Source organism: Rhagoletis pomonella, unplaced genomic scaffold, assembly GCF_013731165.1.
Source record: "Rhagoletis pomonella isolate Grant_MI unplaced genomic scaffold, Rhpom_1.0 Rhpom_scaffold_00013, whole genome shotgun sequence".
Classification (NCBI taxonomy): Eukaryota; Metazoa; Arthropoda; class Insecta; order Diptera; family Tephritidae; genus Rhagoletis; species Rhagoletis pomonella.
In genome coordinates this window covers 18,974,596-18,993,640 of record NW_023458567.1, presented here as the reverse complement: position 1 = coordinate 18,993,640, position 19,045 = coordinate 18,974,596, and the positions used below count along the sequence as shown (strand labels likewise).

Genomic DNA, 19,045 nt, shown 5'->3' with positions numbered 1-19,045 from the left:
AAATTTGCATTAAATTAAATTTTCCGTCAATTTAAATCCTTTCTGCACCAGCTACACATTTTTAAAGTCACACTTCCTTCGAGGATAATCAATTTTCCTTGCCAGATGACTAATAAACGAGTCATGTAAACAACTTACGTACCGCACAACTTGTACTTACTCGTAATCCAAGCGAAGACCTTGCTAAACGCCCTGACGCTGTACTTTCCACACGTTGTAAATAACTCATTAAATGTTGTCACTGTCGTTAAATGGATAATTCTGTGTGCGTTCGTGTGACACAGATGAATCACCCCATGGAGCACTTGTGGGCATCATCAGCACGGCAGTAAATTATGTCAATATTGCAACACACTGCTGCCAAGCCAAACGCACGCACTTTAGACGCATGAAGAAAAAATCAACAGCAGCAGTAGCAGCAGCAAAAGCATATCTGACAAATGACATTTTAAGCAAGTGTCAAAATTCCGTTATTATTATTATTGTTGCTGTGAGCATGCAGTGTCAAGTAGATGCGTGTGTGCGCTCGGTGGCAGTGCTGCCAGTTGGGCGGCGATAAGTGATTATCGCTTAAATCCATCACCCGCGCACTGAAATATACTAAACCGGGTGTATTTACTTCGAGACGTTGGCGGCTCACTTTGCACTTGCTTTGGGGCTACTTCGCTGGCGGTTTATGTAAGTAGCTTCGTCTGCGTTGGAATTTTGCACTATACAAGAGGTTGAAGATGAGTGGCAAAGAGTATGTACGCACAGAATTCAAGACTGCCGCTCACCCGGTCAATGCAACTCTATGCTGCCTAGGGCTGAGGCAGCCGCGTTTTTGTTGTGTTTGCAAATTCATTAATCATGTCAGTTTAACAATGAAAAAATATGCCACTGGAAAAGTTAAAATAGCGTAAAATTATGTGTAGATTTTTTTCGTTTTCCATTCATTTCTTTTCTAGAAAAATGTGGCGCAAATTAACTTTCTGACAGATGCCACTACAGCCTGCGGGCGTCAAACGGCAAATTGCGTGACAAGTTGAGCTATGCTGCTGGAATACAAGAAAAAGTGACACATTGAAAAGAAGCGTTTAAGAAATTTTAAAACAAAAAAAAAAATTAAAAATAAAATAATAAATTTAAAAGAAAAAAACAATAAGTAATGCTAAATTTGGTAAACTGAATTACCTTGAATCTGGTATGTTTTTTCTGTTTTTTTTATCCCTTGCCCAACCATTTGTTGGCTAAAACATTGCTAGCTCTTTAAGTTTAGAATATTTTAGTTCATAACTTTTCCGCTTTTAATTATATTCTAGCTTACTTTTTTTTTTAAGTTAGTCCCAAAAAGTCAAAGGGCGAATGCGTGAGTTCACTTAAGCTCACAAAAATATTTTGAATTGATTTTTTTACAATATTCGAAATGTCTGTCGTGGTAAGTTATCAAATCGTTCTACACAAAAAAAAAACTATCTAAATAAAAGTTTAAAGTTTTAGAAAAAATTCCGTAAATTTTCTTCAAAACTTCCAACTTTTTAATCAGATTTTTTACGGACGAATATCGAATGTCTTGCATCGAAGAAAATGTTCAACACCGTCAGCAAAAAATTTAACAAAAATCAATGGAGTTTTTTGGCTAATTAAAACTTCCACTTTTTAAAACGCTTAAAAATATGTTAAATTTTTCTTAATTTGCTCTCAAGTTTGAAATTTTGATTTACATAGTTTTTATTGAAGAAAGACTTAATTCAAAAACTACTATTTAAATTTATAGGTGGCGCTGGAGTCGAGTTATTCAAATAAAAAAGTCATATTTATGATCCGAGCCAGGTCTTTAAAACTTTACACTCACACATAGGCAATGCAAATTCCCTTACTGAATGGCGTACACTCTGATCGAGATAGACCAAATTAGTTGTATTCACTGATTATTAAGGGAATTGTAAAAGTGACGAATTAGAAAAGAAATATTCAACGGCATCCTTCCAAGAAAGAACGCGGTAGTAATGTCTGCAGCATGCGCTCCCCGTGTAAACTCGGGATGCTTTTATGATGGATGGTCCTTCCAACATATACGTGAATTACCGCAGGTTAAGAACCATCCGGGGATACAATATCTACTAGCACATATACCATCATGTGACAGCCAGAATACCTCTCATAAAAGGCGGATTCTGTAATCTCTGCTATGAATCATAGTCGGTAAAAGACCTGCCAGAGGAGCCGATGAAGATTCGTGTCGTGCGAATGCGCGCGTGATCGACGTGATAGGTATGGTATGGTATGGTAGATTTCTGGACATCCTCTACGATCTTGCCCGTGGGACTAAACTGGCGGCTAACAGCAGCCTCACCGTCAATTCTGATAATAGGAAATAGGAAATACCAAATGCAGCCTGCAGTCAATTACTTGGGACTGATTCTATGTACTATATAGGAAGCTGTTGTAGAAATCTAACATTAAGATAGGAGTCATAAAGGCATCAGTTTATGTACATTTCTGCAGGGGCGGCATTCGTAAAGGCCCGTCCACATAGAACTTTGGCGTTGCGTTGGCGTTGGCGTCGCTTCAACAACTCACTATAAACACATGAATTCAAATGCAGCCGTCCTCATAGCCAAAATTCGACAATGCTCACGCCAACACAAAGCAAGAAGATGGCCAAATCTCAACTTTTCGCGTGCGTCGCTCGTCAGCTGTTGGAAATAAATAAAATTATGTGAAGTATTTTTCCTTTTCAATCAAATGCGGGCAAGAAATATCGTTTTTAATGCAATTATTGATATGAAATATTAATTTATCTGTCGTTAGTATGTTAATTTAGTGGCCCAAGCATTCGCTGCCAAGCGTTCATTGTAGCAAGCATACTTTTGAATTGCGTTCTGTCAAACCAACGCCAAAGCCAACGCGAAAGTTCTATGTGGACCGGCCTTAAGAGTTGGGGTCTCTCGCGAAAATTCATACTCTGGCTCTTTAACAGTATAGTTAAGCCTACGCACTAAAGACGCTCACTATTTAGGTAGGCATATAGCAGACTTCGGTCATTGGTATTAGTAGTGCACTGCGGGGCAGTCTCACTCTGACGCTTAGTTTCATGGCGAACACAATACCTTTTGCCATTGCAGGCATCACCGGCAGTAATCGGGCTCAGGGAAAACATTCAAAGCAAGCTCAGTGTCTTAACATTTTAAAACTCGTGAAGGTTTTATTTTCTTCGGTGATTGGACATCTATGTAAAAGCTCCAGGCAGCTTTTTCTCTAACCACATTTCATCGAGGGATGACTTGGCGGGGCGAGGTGGCTAGTGAACTTTTTTCATTGATATGTTGCAGCTTGATAGAAGGGATTCGGATGGGATCTTATGCCATGAGTTGTACATCAAGTGCCAGCTTTCTGATAGCCAAGCGGCAATCAACACGCCGAGCTCGCTGAAAACGCGTTCAAAATTGGTCAAGGAGTGTCCGGCCTTCCCCTCAGTTGGGTCAAGATATTTTCTTATTAGCCTTGAAAGAAGGTCCCAATGATATTGTGGGAAACTGTATGACTGTAAGGATATCCCTGAAACTGTAGCCATTGACCCATTGTGGTTCCATCTTGGACAGTTGGGCTTTTCATGAATCATAGAATATGTGCAATTGAACGGTCATTGGAGGCAGGCCACGGAGCTCTTCACGCAATTTTGGTGGATGTCGGTGGGACTAAAAATCACATCCAATGTCTGCTGCCGCAGTTGTCCAAAGATGCTAAAGTACAACCGCTTCAACAAAAAAAAGTAAAATAAATAAACTTAATTTAATTATTAAATAATGCAGTTATAATGATTGCTGCAACAAATCGCACTCACCTTTTGTTACCAGCTGACACGCTTGCTGCTAATTAAGCTCAACGCTCGAAGCAGCATCCATCGATTTTCACACAACAAAGCGGGTTGCAACTTAATTTTCCTGTTTTAAATAATAATAATAAACATTTCCCAGTTTCCGTAGCACCCAACGCCTTTCTCTTTGCTGCTCCACTTCAACCGCCACTCGTTTCAACCTCGACCAGACACGTCATTAATGTTAATTAACCAAATAAGCAACTTGTTGCCCTACTTCAGCGTGCGTACAGCAGCCAACCAGTTAAGCTAACCAACCAACCGAGAGCAGTACAAAAGCCAACATTTCCACTTGCTTTGCCGAGCGAACGAGCAAGCTTGGGAGCGAAAAAAAAAAGATTGAAGCCTTACAAGCTACACAATATTGCTGATGGACAGAATTGGGGTATGGAAGGGGCAGGAGTGGATGGTGGTGAGGTATGAGGGCAGTAAGAGTTGAAAAGCCACCCTCGCCATCCTCACATAAAAGTGCTTTGTGGCTTTCTGTGCAAAACCCCAGTGGCTGATGTGACCTCTCCCGGCTCTTTAAAACTACCACACTGTTAGCGAAGAGCCACGAGCCATGTTGCTATTGTGTAATTTTTTACATTCTACAACATTAATTAAACAAAAGCTGTATTTTTTTGTTCTGCAAGCATGTTGTTGAGTACAAAGTTGTATGTAGCTTTGTTTTTTGCCTTTCGCTAAAAGTTGTCAAGCTAACCTATTTAAGCGTCCCTGTCAACTCGGCTATTGAGCTGGGGCATCATGTTAGCCAATTGGCTGTATATCTGCTGAAGTTGTGGCGTATTACTTGGGCGTAGTAATTAAATTGAATTTTTTCGTTGCTTGGCGAAATGTTTTAAATTCTTTCCCCTGCTACTGTGAAGGAATAAAAAAATTTTAAGAACAGAATTACTCAGATACATATTTCCACCTACTTTTTTTAATTCTAACCTCATACGTTTTTATTCATTGGAGTTTAATTAAAGGTTTTCATTATTTTTGTTGTGCCGAAATAAATTTTTTGGCAAATTTCTGGAAAAAAAATTTTAATTCACTCGTAAAAAGTCTTCGACTGACTATACCTGAGCGCTTTTGTCCAGTAATTCGCACAAAATAAAATCTCCTTGTTTTTTAACTATATTCTTTTGTTCATTTTTAAATTACATATTTTTTCCATTATTATTTTATTTTTTATTCCGTTTGATTTTTCATTTTATATTTTGTTTTGATTACTTATTTTCTTTCTATTTCTTTACTTTTATTCTTTTCTATTATATTCATTTCTTTGTATTATATTATATTTTATTTTATCTTATTTACTCCTCTTTTCTTTTATTACTTTATTTTATAAACTATTTTAATTTTCGCTTTTTTAAATTATTTTAATTTTTCTTTGTGTTGTATTTATACATAAATTTTTTTTAGTTTTCAAATATGTTTTAAAAATTATTAATTTGTTATAATTTAAATTTTTCTTTATTTTTACAATTTTACTGTGTTTTATTTATCTATTTTATTTAATTTTTTTTTAATTTGATTTTTTGTTTCATTTTATATTTTTTTTATTTAATTCTATTTTAATTATTCTCTAATTCTCGTTTCTTTTTGTTTTTATTTATATTTCATTTTATTTTGTATTAATTTCATATTGGGTTATTCCAGGTAAAAAAGGAAAAATACTTAAATGCCTTAATTATCCCTATTTCAGTAATAACCTCTTGCGAAATGACTACATCTCATTAGTCTGTGGAAAAATATTAGAAGAATAAAAATCTGTAATTTTTATATATCTTACTTCATATATAATTACTTTACACCAGTCACAAGGAGATGTCTCGCCATTAACAACTTCAAATATTTTTTAATATTTCTATGGAGATTATACCAGCCTAATTTTTAATGAAAACGAAAGCGTATAGTATATGTTTTAAAACTCGAAAAAATTTTCCTTCAAAATAAAGTGTTTTGGCAAAAATTAGTCTTTGAATGCACGTTCATTCTAATAAGAGTTACAAAGAACTTGAAAAATTTTGGTATATTTTTATGGAATTTTATGCATTTGTTATCTACCTAATGTTAATAAATATCTTTCTCTGTTGCATAAGTTCTGACGACACAGATATAATTCACACTTGATCACATTCTGGAGTAAAATGGCCCACAATTCACAATGGAATGGCCCATTTATTTATTTTCCTGCAGTAAATCCACTCATGATTTGGATGAAAGTTGAAGTAGATGGAAGTTGAAGAGATTGAAGGTCTAGGTGACATGAATATACGTGCAGTATATTTTGCCGATATGACGCCTTTCTTTAAAGTGTTGTATCATGGAAACCCTTTAACGAAACTTAATGAAAGAAAATGTATTTCTTCCGTCTTGTTATGGGCTTTAATTGTATATTTTTCACATTAATGTGCAACGTATAAAAAACAAAAAAAAAATAAGTAAACTTTTTTTTTGATTTTTTTTTTTTGATTATAGCATTTTTTTAATTTTTATTTTTGCATAAAAACTATGTCTATAATGTACCCAAATGGGAGTAATGAGCTACTTATGTGTTTGGATCGTCTAACGCTCGAGTAATATGATAAATAGGCATTGAAATTTTATGAAATTGAAAACCCCTTCAAGGAAATGGCAGAATTGAACTTTGATGCAAATGGGAAATCTGTTCGCGACGTGATTGGAGAAAAATTTAAGAGACAAGCAGCTAGAGCAAGTCTTCAACTCCTGAAGTTACAACAAATTCGTGCACCCGAAGCCCTCTACCAATGTATGTTTCCAGTAAGATCCCTGTAAAAAATAACTGCAACTAGCTTTACAGAGGAATTTATTTCGACTATGACTAGGTGCCAATTACTTTAATCCCATTTTAAGCTAGTTCAAAAGGTTAAATAACATCAAGTTAGGGAACTTCATATCCTTATTTAACGAATCTTTAAATCAATAAATAATTTTTTTCTTTTTAGTTCTTATTGTAATAAAAACGTGTTATTGATTTTCTTTTAAACTATAATTTTATTACTCATTAGGTTTATTTTTTTACACGCCTTTCCTTTTTCTTGTTTTAATAAAAGGACTAACCTTGAAGCTATCATTGGACGTCTAAACATGTAAACATGTATTTTTATGTGCATATATTTTTGGTAGTTGGTGGACTACATCTTCCTTTGTACCATAAAAATTTTTCTACTTACATGAAACATTATTTTACTACATTCCAAATGTACCTAAAATAATATGATTATACCGAATGTACGTTCAAATTTAAGAAGCTGAAAGGTAGGTACAATTCAACCTAGTTTTACATCACTATTTTGCACGCTTCTTCCTCTTCTTCTTCAAAATTATACTTTACACTCTCTCTCTCAAAACAATGTGACGTCACACCCAGTTGCTCTCAGCTCCATTGGCGCAATCTTGTATTCTATCATTCTTGGATGTACATACATACGAGCACCAATTAATTTCATTTAAAGAAATGGCGTGTCGTCCATTTCCACTGTAGCGTACGTAGTGCATAGGGCGACATATACCTCTCAACCTCAACCGACGAGGTTGAGGAGTAGATGTCGCCCTATGCACTAGACTTTTTTATAGGAACTTTCCAAAGCAAAGGTTTTATAGCTAAAAATGTGTCTGGACACACAACATTGCAAGTTGATAAAAGCGTTGTAAAAATAAGATACAGACAAAATAGCGGCCGCTTATATTTCATGTTTATTAAAATAAGACTTTAGTAATGACAAAGCTACCATAATGTATAGATCGTATAGATTTTCAGCGTATACGTGTTTAAGTAATGCTTTTTGTTTTTAGTGTTGTGTTAGTCACAGAAATTTAAATGTTTTTATGTTACTGATTTCAAATTTTGTTTAAATATTCAAAACAGTAGCGTGAGTTGGTTTGTACCTAGATATATTTAAAATGTTTAATTGTCTTTATATATATATTTTACTTCCTTTATGGTTATGTTTTAATATGTTTTTTATATCATTGTTTTGTGGCAGATATATAATAAACGAATTGCCCCTGAAGGTGCTAAAAAGTATTAGCGAAACTTTGGGCTAGAAAAATGGAATAACTTAGTTTCATTCGCATCATTAAACTCAGATCAGACGAGCCCATTAGTATAAAAATTAAATAAATGAAGAACTGATCGGAATATACATACATTAAATTAATTATTATTTTCTTATATATTATTATTTTTATTTAATTTAATGTATTTTACTTCATTCTATTTAAATCTTTAAAAATATTTGATTTTATTTTATTTCATATTTTAGTAATTCTCAACCCGAAATGTTTTATTTACAAGCATTTTGCCCTTTACATTAAATTAAATTACTTTAGTTTTTTTATTTTTATTGTTATTTTGTAATACGTACACGCTCCAATTAATTCTTTAGAAATATGTGTTTGAATTTTTCCCTAAAAAATCATTTAAAATTCCACTCATAATCTATCATAAACCATCTCCAGCATTTTTTTTCTTTGTTGGAATTTTAAGGCATTACTCCTTTTTCCCGCAAGCTTTCTGAGGCCATACAAATAAGAAATAATCGCCCTGCATACAATGGTGCCTTCCATTAAAACGAGTCATGTGTAAGATTTTCTTGCCAGCAAATTGCAAAATTCAATTTTCCACCACACACTTACATACATACATACAGTATCGGTCATATCAATAGCATCGCCATCTCAAAGTGATATTATTTGCCACTTATGTTTATTTATTTATTTTTAACAATTTTCAATTAAAATCAGATACGTGAACCGGATGAAAACTTTGGTCGGTTCGGTGCAGCGGTTCGGTTTTGCAATTTTGGATTGGTTCGTCAAAGCAGTTTTTTAGTTTTTGAACCGCGGTTTCGGTTCGGTTCAACAGCTCGGAAATCCAAAAAAAAAAAAATAAATAAATAAATAACGCGAAAGTTTAAGTGTCAAGTGTCAAGTACAAAAACGCGCAAGGTTAAGTGTCTAGTGTCTGTCAAAAGGGATGGGATCTGCCTTTTCATTTGATATTACCACATGGTAACAAAAAGAAAAAAGTTGGTAATTTTATACATATATTGAAAATTGGTTAAAACGAACCTTTAAACCTTTATAAAAAGTGGTTCGGTTTTCGCTTCGGATCAAAGATTTGGGGAAACTTTCGGTTCGGTTAATAGTTCAGTGAATTAATAGAAATAAGCGGATGCCCGGTTCGAAATCGGTTCACGTCTCTGAATTCATTCTCTAACAAAAGCCATGTAAACCCAGGTTTAAAACTTTGTAGAAAACTATAAAAAACTCAACAAAATTTCATCCAAATTTCAAACTTTTTTCTCAGAAGTGTTAGAATTTTTTTGAGTATAGAGTTTTATATTTATAGTCCATTCAATTTTTGTGTAATGAAGTGTTAGAATTTTTTGAGTATACAGTTGTATAGTCCATTCAATTTCAGTATAATAAGTGTCAAGTAGCTAATAGTATATTTGATTTTTTAAGTTTTTTTGTCGCATTTGGTTCAATATAACGAATAAGCCCAATTTATTTTGATATGGAAGAAAACCGCAACACCTTCGCCAAAAAGTTGTAAAAAATCAACGGTAATTTTTAGCCACTTCAAACTTGCACATTATTGATTGAGTTATAAAACTGTTTGCTCAAAAAAATTCTAACACTTCTGAAAAAAATTCGAAATTTTGATGAAAATTTTTTTAATTTATTTTTTTATTTTTACAAAGTTTTAAATTTGGGTTAATGTGAGTTTTGTCAAAGAATGTATTTTAATTAAAACTTCTTAAAAATAATTGTCGCAAACAATACCATTTGGAAATGGGGGTGCTATAAATATGGCCGTAACTGTATATGTGCGTATGTATGCATCAATACTTTTAAATGTTTATATGTATTTATATAAACTGCTTAAATATGTATTGTTGTTGTTTATTGTGCTAGAAAATATTAGTCCCTTCTGTTGGTATTTATTTTTATACACGCTTTCATGTTATCAACACAATAATGAAAATTTTCCAAAGGTGCCCTTAACACATTGTTAACCACTCAAGTGTGAAAACTTTGGAAACTAAAAAGAACTGGTGCTTAAAAAATTTGTTCCACAAAGAAGAGGTAAATATGTACATGCGTGTGTATTGCTGCGTGATTTAATTCAATAAATAAAAATTGTCAAATTACATGTGTTCCACATTCGAAGGCTTTAAGAATTATACTCTTAAGATAACTTAGGCAAAGAAAGGGCTTGTAAAATATTTTAATTGTTGTAGAATAGATCCAAATAAATGTTATTAAACGTGCTTTAATAGGTGAATACTATTACTTACCTTATGTGGATACTATGGCGCACACAGGTCAAAGAATTTTTCGCTGACTTGGCCATCGATCGGCAATAATTTGACCTTTAATGTAGAACTCTTTCGGGATCATTTCCGACATTCTCCTAACCTCTAATAACGCTCCATTCAATTCCAAACTCAAATTTTAATGCTTCAGTATATGTACCTACATACATACATATCGACTCCTTTACGCGAAATTATTGTATGTAGCAGAAACCTAATTTTACAGGAGAGCTTTTTTCTACTTTTCCGAAATTTTTACAATTTTTATTTTTTTTTTGTACTACGTACATGAATTTGAATTTATTAGTCCGAATTTTTAGAAAAATTCTGGGTATACAAGTACATCGGTTATGTAATTCAAGTAAAATAACTGAAAGTTTTCGCGTTCATTTTTAATAATTATTTTTTTTTTGTTGATGACGGCACATTTTACTATATAGAAGTGAATTTCATGTAAAATAAATTGCACAAGACCATTTACCATCACAAAAAAAAAAAAATTAAGTTGGTTTTTATAGATTGCACTTTTTGCATGAAAAAAAAATATCAAAAGTCACCGGCAAAAATAAAAATCATTAAAAATCAACGCAATTTAAAACTTGCAATTTTGTTTACTAGAATTACATAACCGATGTAACTGCATATTCAGAATTTTTATAAAAATTCAGACCAAAAAGTATAAAATTTAGATGAAAATTTGTTTAATTTTTTTAAATTCTGTATAAAGTTTGACTTTGTCGTTTTAGTTAAGCCATAAACCATATTTTTATAATGAAAAAATTTAACTTGAAAAACATTGCAAATATTTAACAAAAATCACCATGCATTCACTTTTGGTCGCCAGTGTATGTGTAAAAGAAAAACTATTCAAATACCATTAAAGCAGCTGATAAATTTAAATCTATCTTTTATAAATTGAGCAAACACATCAAATAATCATGCCAATAAAAGGTTAATGCCGCAGATTGCATGCAACAAAATTAATTACTAGAAATGCGAGTAACCACTGGATTGACCGATTAAGGGTTACAATCAAATTAGACAAATCGCAGGTGAAAGCAAAATGAACTGAAAAGCGTTTAATGAGCTGAAAACATGCAAAAGTTAAACCGACAGAGATACCTATAGAGAAAAACAGAAAAAACAAATTTATAGCTCCACGCGAACACAATACTAACGATTGTGGCAATGTTCACTTGTTGAATATTTAATACAACTATAGTAGATGTGGTGATTCGATTACGTTAAGTGATATTTTGACCAGTTTTGATTATTTTTCTTTTGTTTATTTAACGTTTATACTTCTTTTATAAAAGTCTAAGACATTACATAACCAGCACCTCAGAAATCCACATTTCAAACTTCATACAAAAATTATAAAAATTTGACAAACTTTAGCATTTTAACATTTTATTCAGAATTCAGCTGACCACAAGGGATGTATTACACATAATTAAACGGGGTCTTTTTAGAATTGTAGAACACTGACTTTATTAGGTATACTGACATTTTTATGTTATTAGTGTTTTAATATAGTTTAGGGGATGTGGGTGACAACTCTGGCTCGGATGTAGCGTATTGTGGAAGTCCAATATTCGAACACTTCTTCAAACAATGGCAATCATATAGGTTTGCGGTTTGTTCGCTTAAACCAATGACTTGACGTTACCCAGAGAAAATAGTCTTCAGACATATCGGTGGCGAATCACTTGCCCCATTTCGAGAAATAATGCTTTCACCAAATGAAGAAATCATTAATCAATAAGTCAATTGTTTGATGCGCTGAATGGCACGTGGCACTGTCCTGTTTAAAAAATATGTAGACATATTATGTCTTCAGTTAACTTTCCATTCAATCGGACACGAAATAATCGACAATCGCAGTTCTAGACTATTCGGTTTTGATGGTAATGTTCTCGCCGTTCTCAACGAATTCTCTGCCCCTTAAATCCCGTCAAACAAAAGACATGTCTAAGTTTCGCAGTGTTCTCCATTAAAGAGGGTGGGCGGTATCGGGAAGGTCTGTGAAAATTTTTCGGGCGGGGCGGGAGCAAAATTCTTTCCCGACACGAACAGCAAAACAAAACAAAATAATCGGAATTAATTTATTTGAAAGAAGCGTGAATTTTCTCCTAAGATTTCGGGATCCGCTGGACAATTTTGAAAAACATCGGGATGGGCCGGTCCTGGACTTAAAAATTGCCTAGTTTTTATTGAAAAATATAAATTTGTAATTTCGATTTACATTTTAAGCACAAAATCGATTGCATGTCTTCTTGTCTTAACCTAAGTACGTATGTACTACATCCACTGACACGAAAATCGATTAAGCCACCCATTACTAGCCTCTAAGTTTTAATCATAAATTGTAACTCCTTTCTAATCACCGTCTTCTTCATTTTCTCTTCCTTCTCGCAGGACATCCGATTCCAGCCAGCAATTGACAACATCGGCAGTGCCGCCAGCAACGACACAAAATCAATTAAAGTCCATAACAGCGAGCAGCGGCGGGGCATCAACAGCAGGCGTAAGTGCAGGGACAGCATGCAACAGCACGAACAACAACAACAACAACAATAATAATAATACCAACAACAATAACAACTGTAATAGCAGTAATAATGCCAGTAATCGACGTCTGCCATTCTGTGGTTTAGATTCCATTAAAGGAAGTGACAGCAATGGCCATGGCGATGGTTGCGGTGGCTTGAGTGGTGGTGCCACCAATTTATGTTTCGATTTGCAAGGTGGCTGTACAAGCAGCAGTGTCACTGCTGGCTTAGGGACGGTAAATGCTGTTGCTGGACTCGGTCACTTGGATGCTGGTGGCGGCGGTATTGGCGCTGGTCAACACGATAACATATCAGAGCAATTTCATTCGTTGGATGCGGCAGATAGCAGCTGTTGCGGTGATGGGCAATTCGAGGATGATATGCAAGCTTTGCTGCCGAAATGCAAGCGACTCTCGGGAGATGAACTCAGTCAGGTGAGTTGTATGTATGTGAAGTGAATAGCGTATTTAAGAAGGAGGATTGTACGAATGTTAAGCGATATATGTGTGTGTATTAGGGTGGTCCTTAAAAAATCAAATGAAGGATTTTTTACAGTCTCACGCCCTCAATCGGTAATACCACGGTCACAGATATCGCATATAAATTTTGGTTCCGATTGGAGACGGTTAAGGCGTGTCGCACAGGAGACAAAAAACAGACTCCTCTATAGAGACTCAAACAATTAAAATGATTTTTTCTTATCTAATACCCAAAATCGAAGATATCACATATAAATTTTAGTCCCGATTGGAGTCGGTCATGACGTCTTCATAGGGTGTTCTGAACCTTGACACCTGTGTGACCCGCCTTAACCGTCTCCAATCGGGACCAAAATTTATATGTGATATCTTCGATTAAATCTGATGTAAAAATTTGTTTCCTACATTTAAGGTCCCCCCTAATGTGCATACATATGAGATACAAACCTACTGCTTAGTACGTGGCTTAAAGTTGAGAGGCTTTCGGGTGGTATTACTAAATATTTGAACGTCATTTGTAACATAATTTTAGGCTGGCAAAGGAAATTCGTCCTAATATCTTTTGCGTCTAAGTTTCGCTTCTTTTTCTTTTCGCACTATAAAGTGCTTCTACTCAAATTTGAAGTCCGTGCTTTCGTTAGCTTAATATTGAATTTTAATGCATTTACCTTTAGCTGATTGTGTTGCATTAAATGCAAATGCGCTGAGCTCAAAATCTGTTTGTGCCACAAAATGGCTTATTTGCCCGACAGGACATCAGAGCGATATCCTTTTGCTGTATGCAAATTTCGAAGCAAATACGCTTTCCTCTACTTAAGCAGCTCACTTTCTTGCTCTAGCTACATACTTAAGTATATTTACGATGCGCCGCTTACAATTCAAGTTTTTGATTGCGCATTTCATTTACACAACCCCGCGCCGCATGTCCTTTTTCACATGCCAATCGTTGCTCGCATGAAAGGTATGCAGGAAAATCTATTTTTTTCACATTTTTCTTCAATTCACTTGCTACTTAGCATAGCATTTAAATAAACTGCTGTTATACCCAATTTTGCTGTTTGGGGTGGCATGTTAAACGTACGCTATCCTGCAAAGGACGCTCGCTTTTTGCTGTTGTCCATTCAACAGACCACTCGCCACCAGGGACTCACTTCGTCATTGAACTGTGCTTTGCTGTGATTGCTAGTTTTGATTTCCGTACATTTGTCTCTTCTTATTTTTGCAAATCTCTGCTTCGGTGATTTTAAATTCTGGGAAAAATGAAGTGCACTAAGGATATAGCGCATAGTTGCCCGAACAACTTTATTAATAATTCATTACTTTTGTCGGCATTGATTTGCAAGCGTATACTGCATAATTTGTAGAATTGAAAAAGGACATACATATGTATACACAAATAAATCGATTTCAATTTGACTCCATCCCTCTTCCGCTTACATCCTATTTCCTCCCTTTTACTGCGCACCCCAGTGAGATTTATCATCAAATCTCCATTTCGTAGGATTTCAATTTCATACCGAACTCAGCTGCTACCTTGAAAAAATTATCAGCAATCCAAATACCCTACTGTATTTATAAACAACTGTGCCACAAGCCAATAAATTTATGGTTTTCATTTTCCAGCAATCACCCATCCCAGCCTAAAGCGTCCTCCATACATATGCTCATAAGAATCTCTTTGTTTCAATAAACAAATATCGCAGCAATTTTTAGCTCGCCACCCTCTTCATATCTTCTCTATTTGCCATGGCTTATGAGCAATTACACTAAGCAAATATATTAAAGAGAAGCAACCATATTTATGTTTGTTTGACTGTATATTTTTTAGGCTAACACACTGATATGCTTATCTTTACAAAGAAAACATTTACATATATACAAACTCCACATAGTTGAGCACAAATACTTCTATAGCGCGCTCGCTCAATGATGCTTGCAATGAATCTGTGTAAATAGAAAATTTCAAAGTCGTTGTTGTCTTTAACCGGCAGCCATAAATCTTCTGCTGGTGCTAAGGTAAATGTAAATACTGCCAATATTAAGCGCTTTAAAGCTTCAGGCGAATAGGTAAATAAATGCAGCTGTGTAACGTTAAGTGACTTTATTCGAGACTTATTTAGGAAGCACCAAAAATATTAGTAGCAAATTAGTTATTTGAATGGATGCAACAGAAGCACGGTACACCGCGACCTAGAAGCCGTTTTGTATCCCGCCGATAAGTTACTTGCCCTGACGGCCCGAGATACTATCATCCTCCCTAATAAATGCTAATAAATGTTTGGTAGATGAAGTATTGCAGCCTTAGTCTGGCCACAACCCGACACTCACAGATAATTTGCTCCGACTTTTCCTCATCTTCAAGATAAGATGGCAATCCGTCTCAGCGGTTAGGACGATCTGATGCATACGAGAGCCCTGGTGGTTATGATCGGTTTGGTAACTAGTAAGTATCTTGAGGTTGGCTATATTCAAAAGATGTATATCCTTCCCAACAAAGCTTATCTAAAAAGTCTAGCTATCTAAGGCTCCCTACCACTCTCCATTACTTGCTGCCTTCTGAGTTCTGAGGCTTGAGTTGGACCAACTGAGTTCGCAAAATGGTTCCGCTCACACAAGGACAGACAATAGGCTGTTTAAGCCAGTTCGTCGGCGTCGTCATTACCTTCAATGTCGCAGTGTCCTGGTGCCCAACATAGTACATATTACCGTGTTCCTTGCAGCCAAGAGTTATAGAATTTCACAGCACTCATTGACGAGCCTAGAGGGGTTTGTTCTAATGGATAGGGCCCTAATGACCGCCTGGACGTTAGGAAACATAGCAAGATTTAGTCTGGTACAAACAGACCATATGTCCTTTGCAATGGAAAGTTTGGTGCCGGGTCAATTGCCACCCACCCGCACCTGTTCTGCCATATATCTTTGATCCAGTATTCATACATATCTGTGATCAAATTCAGGTGAAATATTTAAACACTCCTTTCGGTATGGGATTTTAGGCTGTAATTTTCGTCCAAAGCACATTTTTTTACATGGAGCCGGGTAGTAGAATTTTCAAATTCCGTTTCCGGCCACCAGACTATGGAGGCATAAGTTACAATCGGAAGAACTATAGTACGATAGAGCCACTCTATTAGTTTAGAGTTCAGATCTCACGTTCACATAAAAGTTTTCGACAGGCGTACAACGTCCGGGTGGCTTACCAAGGGTTTTGTATTGATAGCGGTTCCAACTTAGTCTCGCATCAAAGGTAAATCCAAGGAATTGGACTTGGTTGGAGTATTCCAACAAATTATTATTCAATACTTATGGATAAAAAATACATAAGAAATGAAATTTAAAGAAATTGAATTGAATCTGTTAGGCAAAACTACATTGAAGTTGTATATGAAGTTCAACCTCGAAAGGCACAGGCCCACAAATCTAGTCCGCAGTCCTTACCGTTGCTCCACAATCCTGAGATAAGTCTTCTTTCCTGATTATAATTCCCGTAACAGGCAGAACTAGAAATAATCGGCTAATATATCAATTGTTCCCGTAAAACTGTTTAAACGGTGTGGCCAAGAAGCAAGTGGTTTCGACGGGGTAGAGCCAAAGGGAGAGAGGTCTTAGCTGAGGTACGCCCGAGAAAAGTTTTGTTTCGACAGGGTTGGACCTAAGGGAGAGGAGTCTTAGACTATGTGTTTGTTGTCATGTGAAGAACTTTCACAAGCCGGACATGTGTTGGATATGTCGGGGTCAAGTCTTTTACGATGGGCTGTGGTTGAAATCCAATAAAGTACTACATTGACGAGGTCAGTGTTTGAGCTATGTATGTCTAGATCTCGTCCATGGGTTCAAACAGATGCCCCCTACGACAGTAAGCTCATCTTCCAGTAAGTGTCTGCTCCGATGCGCCATGCGATGGCAGCCGAGCTCTTGCTTTTTGGGCATCAAATTTTGCTCCCTATTTGGTTGCGTTCGGGTCTCGCAATGTAAATGGTACTCGAACGGCATCGGAAGGCATACCTTTGCTGCCCGGAGTTCGGTGTTATAACAAATAGGCTTCGTCCGCTGCGTCCCACCAATTTCCTTGTATCTTGCCAACAAAGTTTGTTTGTATCTGTCCTAAGTGCAGCCGACGTGGAATTTGACGACTCAGTTGTGGGTACGACCTTTATTAACAGGAAGGGGCGCAAATTTTCAAAGGTCGATCCTACAATTTTCGGGATATTTACTGTCGAAACTGTTGGAGTACCATCGATGTGGATGTTTAATTGCAGCTTTACCTCCTTTGCTCAGTTGGTATAAAAAAGGGTTGGCGTTTATTAGAGAGCAATGCTTTGTGCAGTGTAGAAACTATTAAGATCACCGAGATATCCACTTACTTCTGAGCACAGGTAATCAATGCAATGATAGGTGGCCAATATCGAGCAACCGACAGCCTAGGACATCAAAGAAGCTCCTTTTCGGTGACTGAGGGAGCTATCAGATCTAAACTTCTTTATCGGGGAGCCCTACCAATCCAGAAGCGCCGAGGTAGGTGCTGTCACCACAGTTTCCTGAGCTTTGCCTCCGTAGGCTTTGTTTCTGCCTTGTTTAGTTGGGTTTAAAGTGATATCGTGCATTCATTACTTGAACTGCTACTCTTTGACATGTATCGCATAATTCCATCTCGGTTGATAAGTACTGGCTCTGCTCAAATTTTTTCAATTTTATTCTGGTAAAAAGGCTGTATTCAACATATCAAACGTACATATCTCTTCCAAACTCTGCTTCTAACTTTTTTCAGCCTGGGTAGAGTTAAGTTATTTGTAGTAACGCCCTTTTTTCAATTTTCACAATGCAAACAACAAATACAGCAACAGCATAAAGTAAAGTCACAATATACTGTGTTGATTATAGTGAACGACATAAAAGATGTGTACACAGAGGTGTCTCACGTGTACATTGTGTGATTTATAGTCTGCTTGTAGGCGCTTTGCAATTTTAGGTGATGCCGTTAAAGTAACTTCCACGCAAAAGGTGTCTTGGGGGAACATTTTATAGATTATGTAAGTGAGAGTATTATAGGATATAAATGGTAAGCGCTTAAGGAAACTAAATTATCTGCAGAATAAAGAAATGATTATTAGAAAGACTGATTACGATGATAATGTTTGCTTCATATTCAAGAATAATATGGGAATATATGAACTATAGAAGTAAAGATATCTTAACTTGAAATTTTAAATATTTTCCCAAATACATTCATGTGAATTTCTATTTCAATTTTATCACCAACTTTAATAAAATATCATCAAATATTCAACGCGAGCAAAAATAAATCCATTTAAATTAGTTTTATGTCAGAATGGTAAAAAGTCTAGCAAAACATTTATTTCCTTCACTGACAGTGGTAAAATTAATTCGGAATGCATAAAAAATATCAAGCAAAAACACGCTCATAAATTTACGCTGTCATCAGCAATTTGAGAGACAACAGTTCATCAAGTCCTTGAGTGAGGGAGTGCAAATGCCGTTGACTCGTTGAAGTTGAAACAATAGCGCAAAAACCTTTGAAAAAACGTTGAAAATAAACACCTAAAGGGTTAAAATTGAAAAACACACAAAAAAGGTATGCAGGCAAACCAGGCAAACAGCAAAAAATTCCATATCATCAGTATGCAAAACTCAGTGTGCAACTGTAACGGCAAAAATGCAAGCAACACACTAAAAACCAAACAAAAGTTGAGGAGAAAATAGGGAAGTGAAGATAGACGCCAAAAGGGGTTAGTATACAGTTGGTAGTTAAAGGGTGATGGTGTCACTGTTGTGTGATAGTTGGTTGAAGTTGTGACAACG

General features: G+C 35.6%; 1 protein-coding gene across 6 annotated transcripts in view; it reads left to right on the top strand.

Annotated features, from left to right (window-relative positions):
• LOC118748925 (protein sprint) overlaps positions 1-19,045 on the top strand; it is a 513,519-nt gene that overhangs the window by 344,486 nt on the left and 149,988 nt on the right. For all 6 annotated transcript variants that reach the window (XM_036483668.1, XM_036483667.1, XM_036483670.1 and 3 more), the window contains one exon: positions 12,613-13,180. In XM_036483668.1, the coding sequence (XP_036339561.1) occupies positions 12,613-13,180 (568 nt within the window). The remainder of the gene's footprint in view (positions 1-12,612; positions 13,181-19,045) is intronic.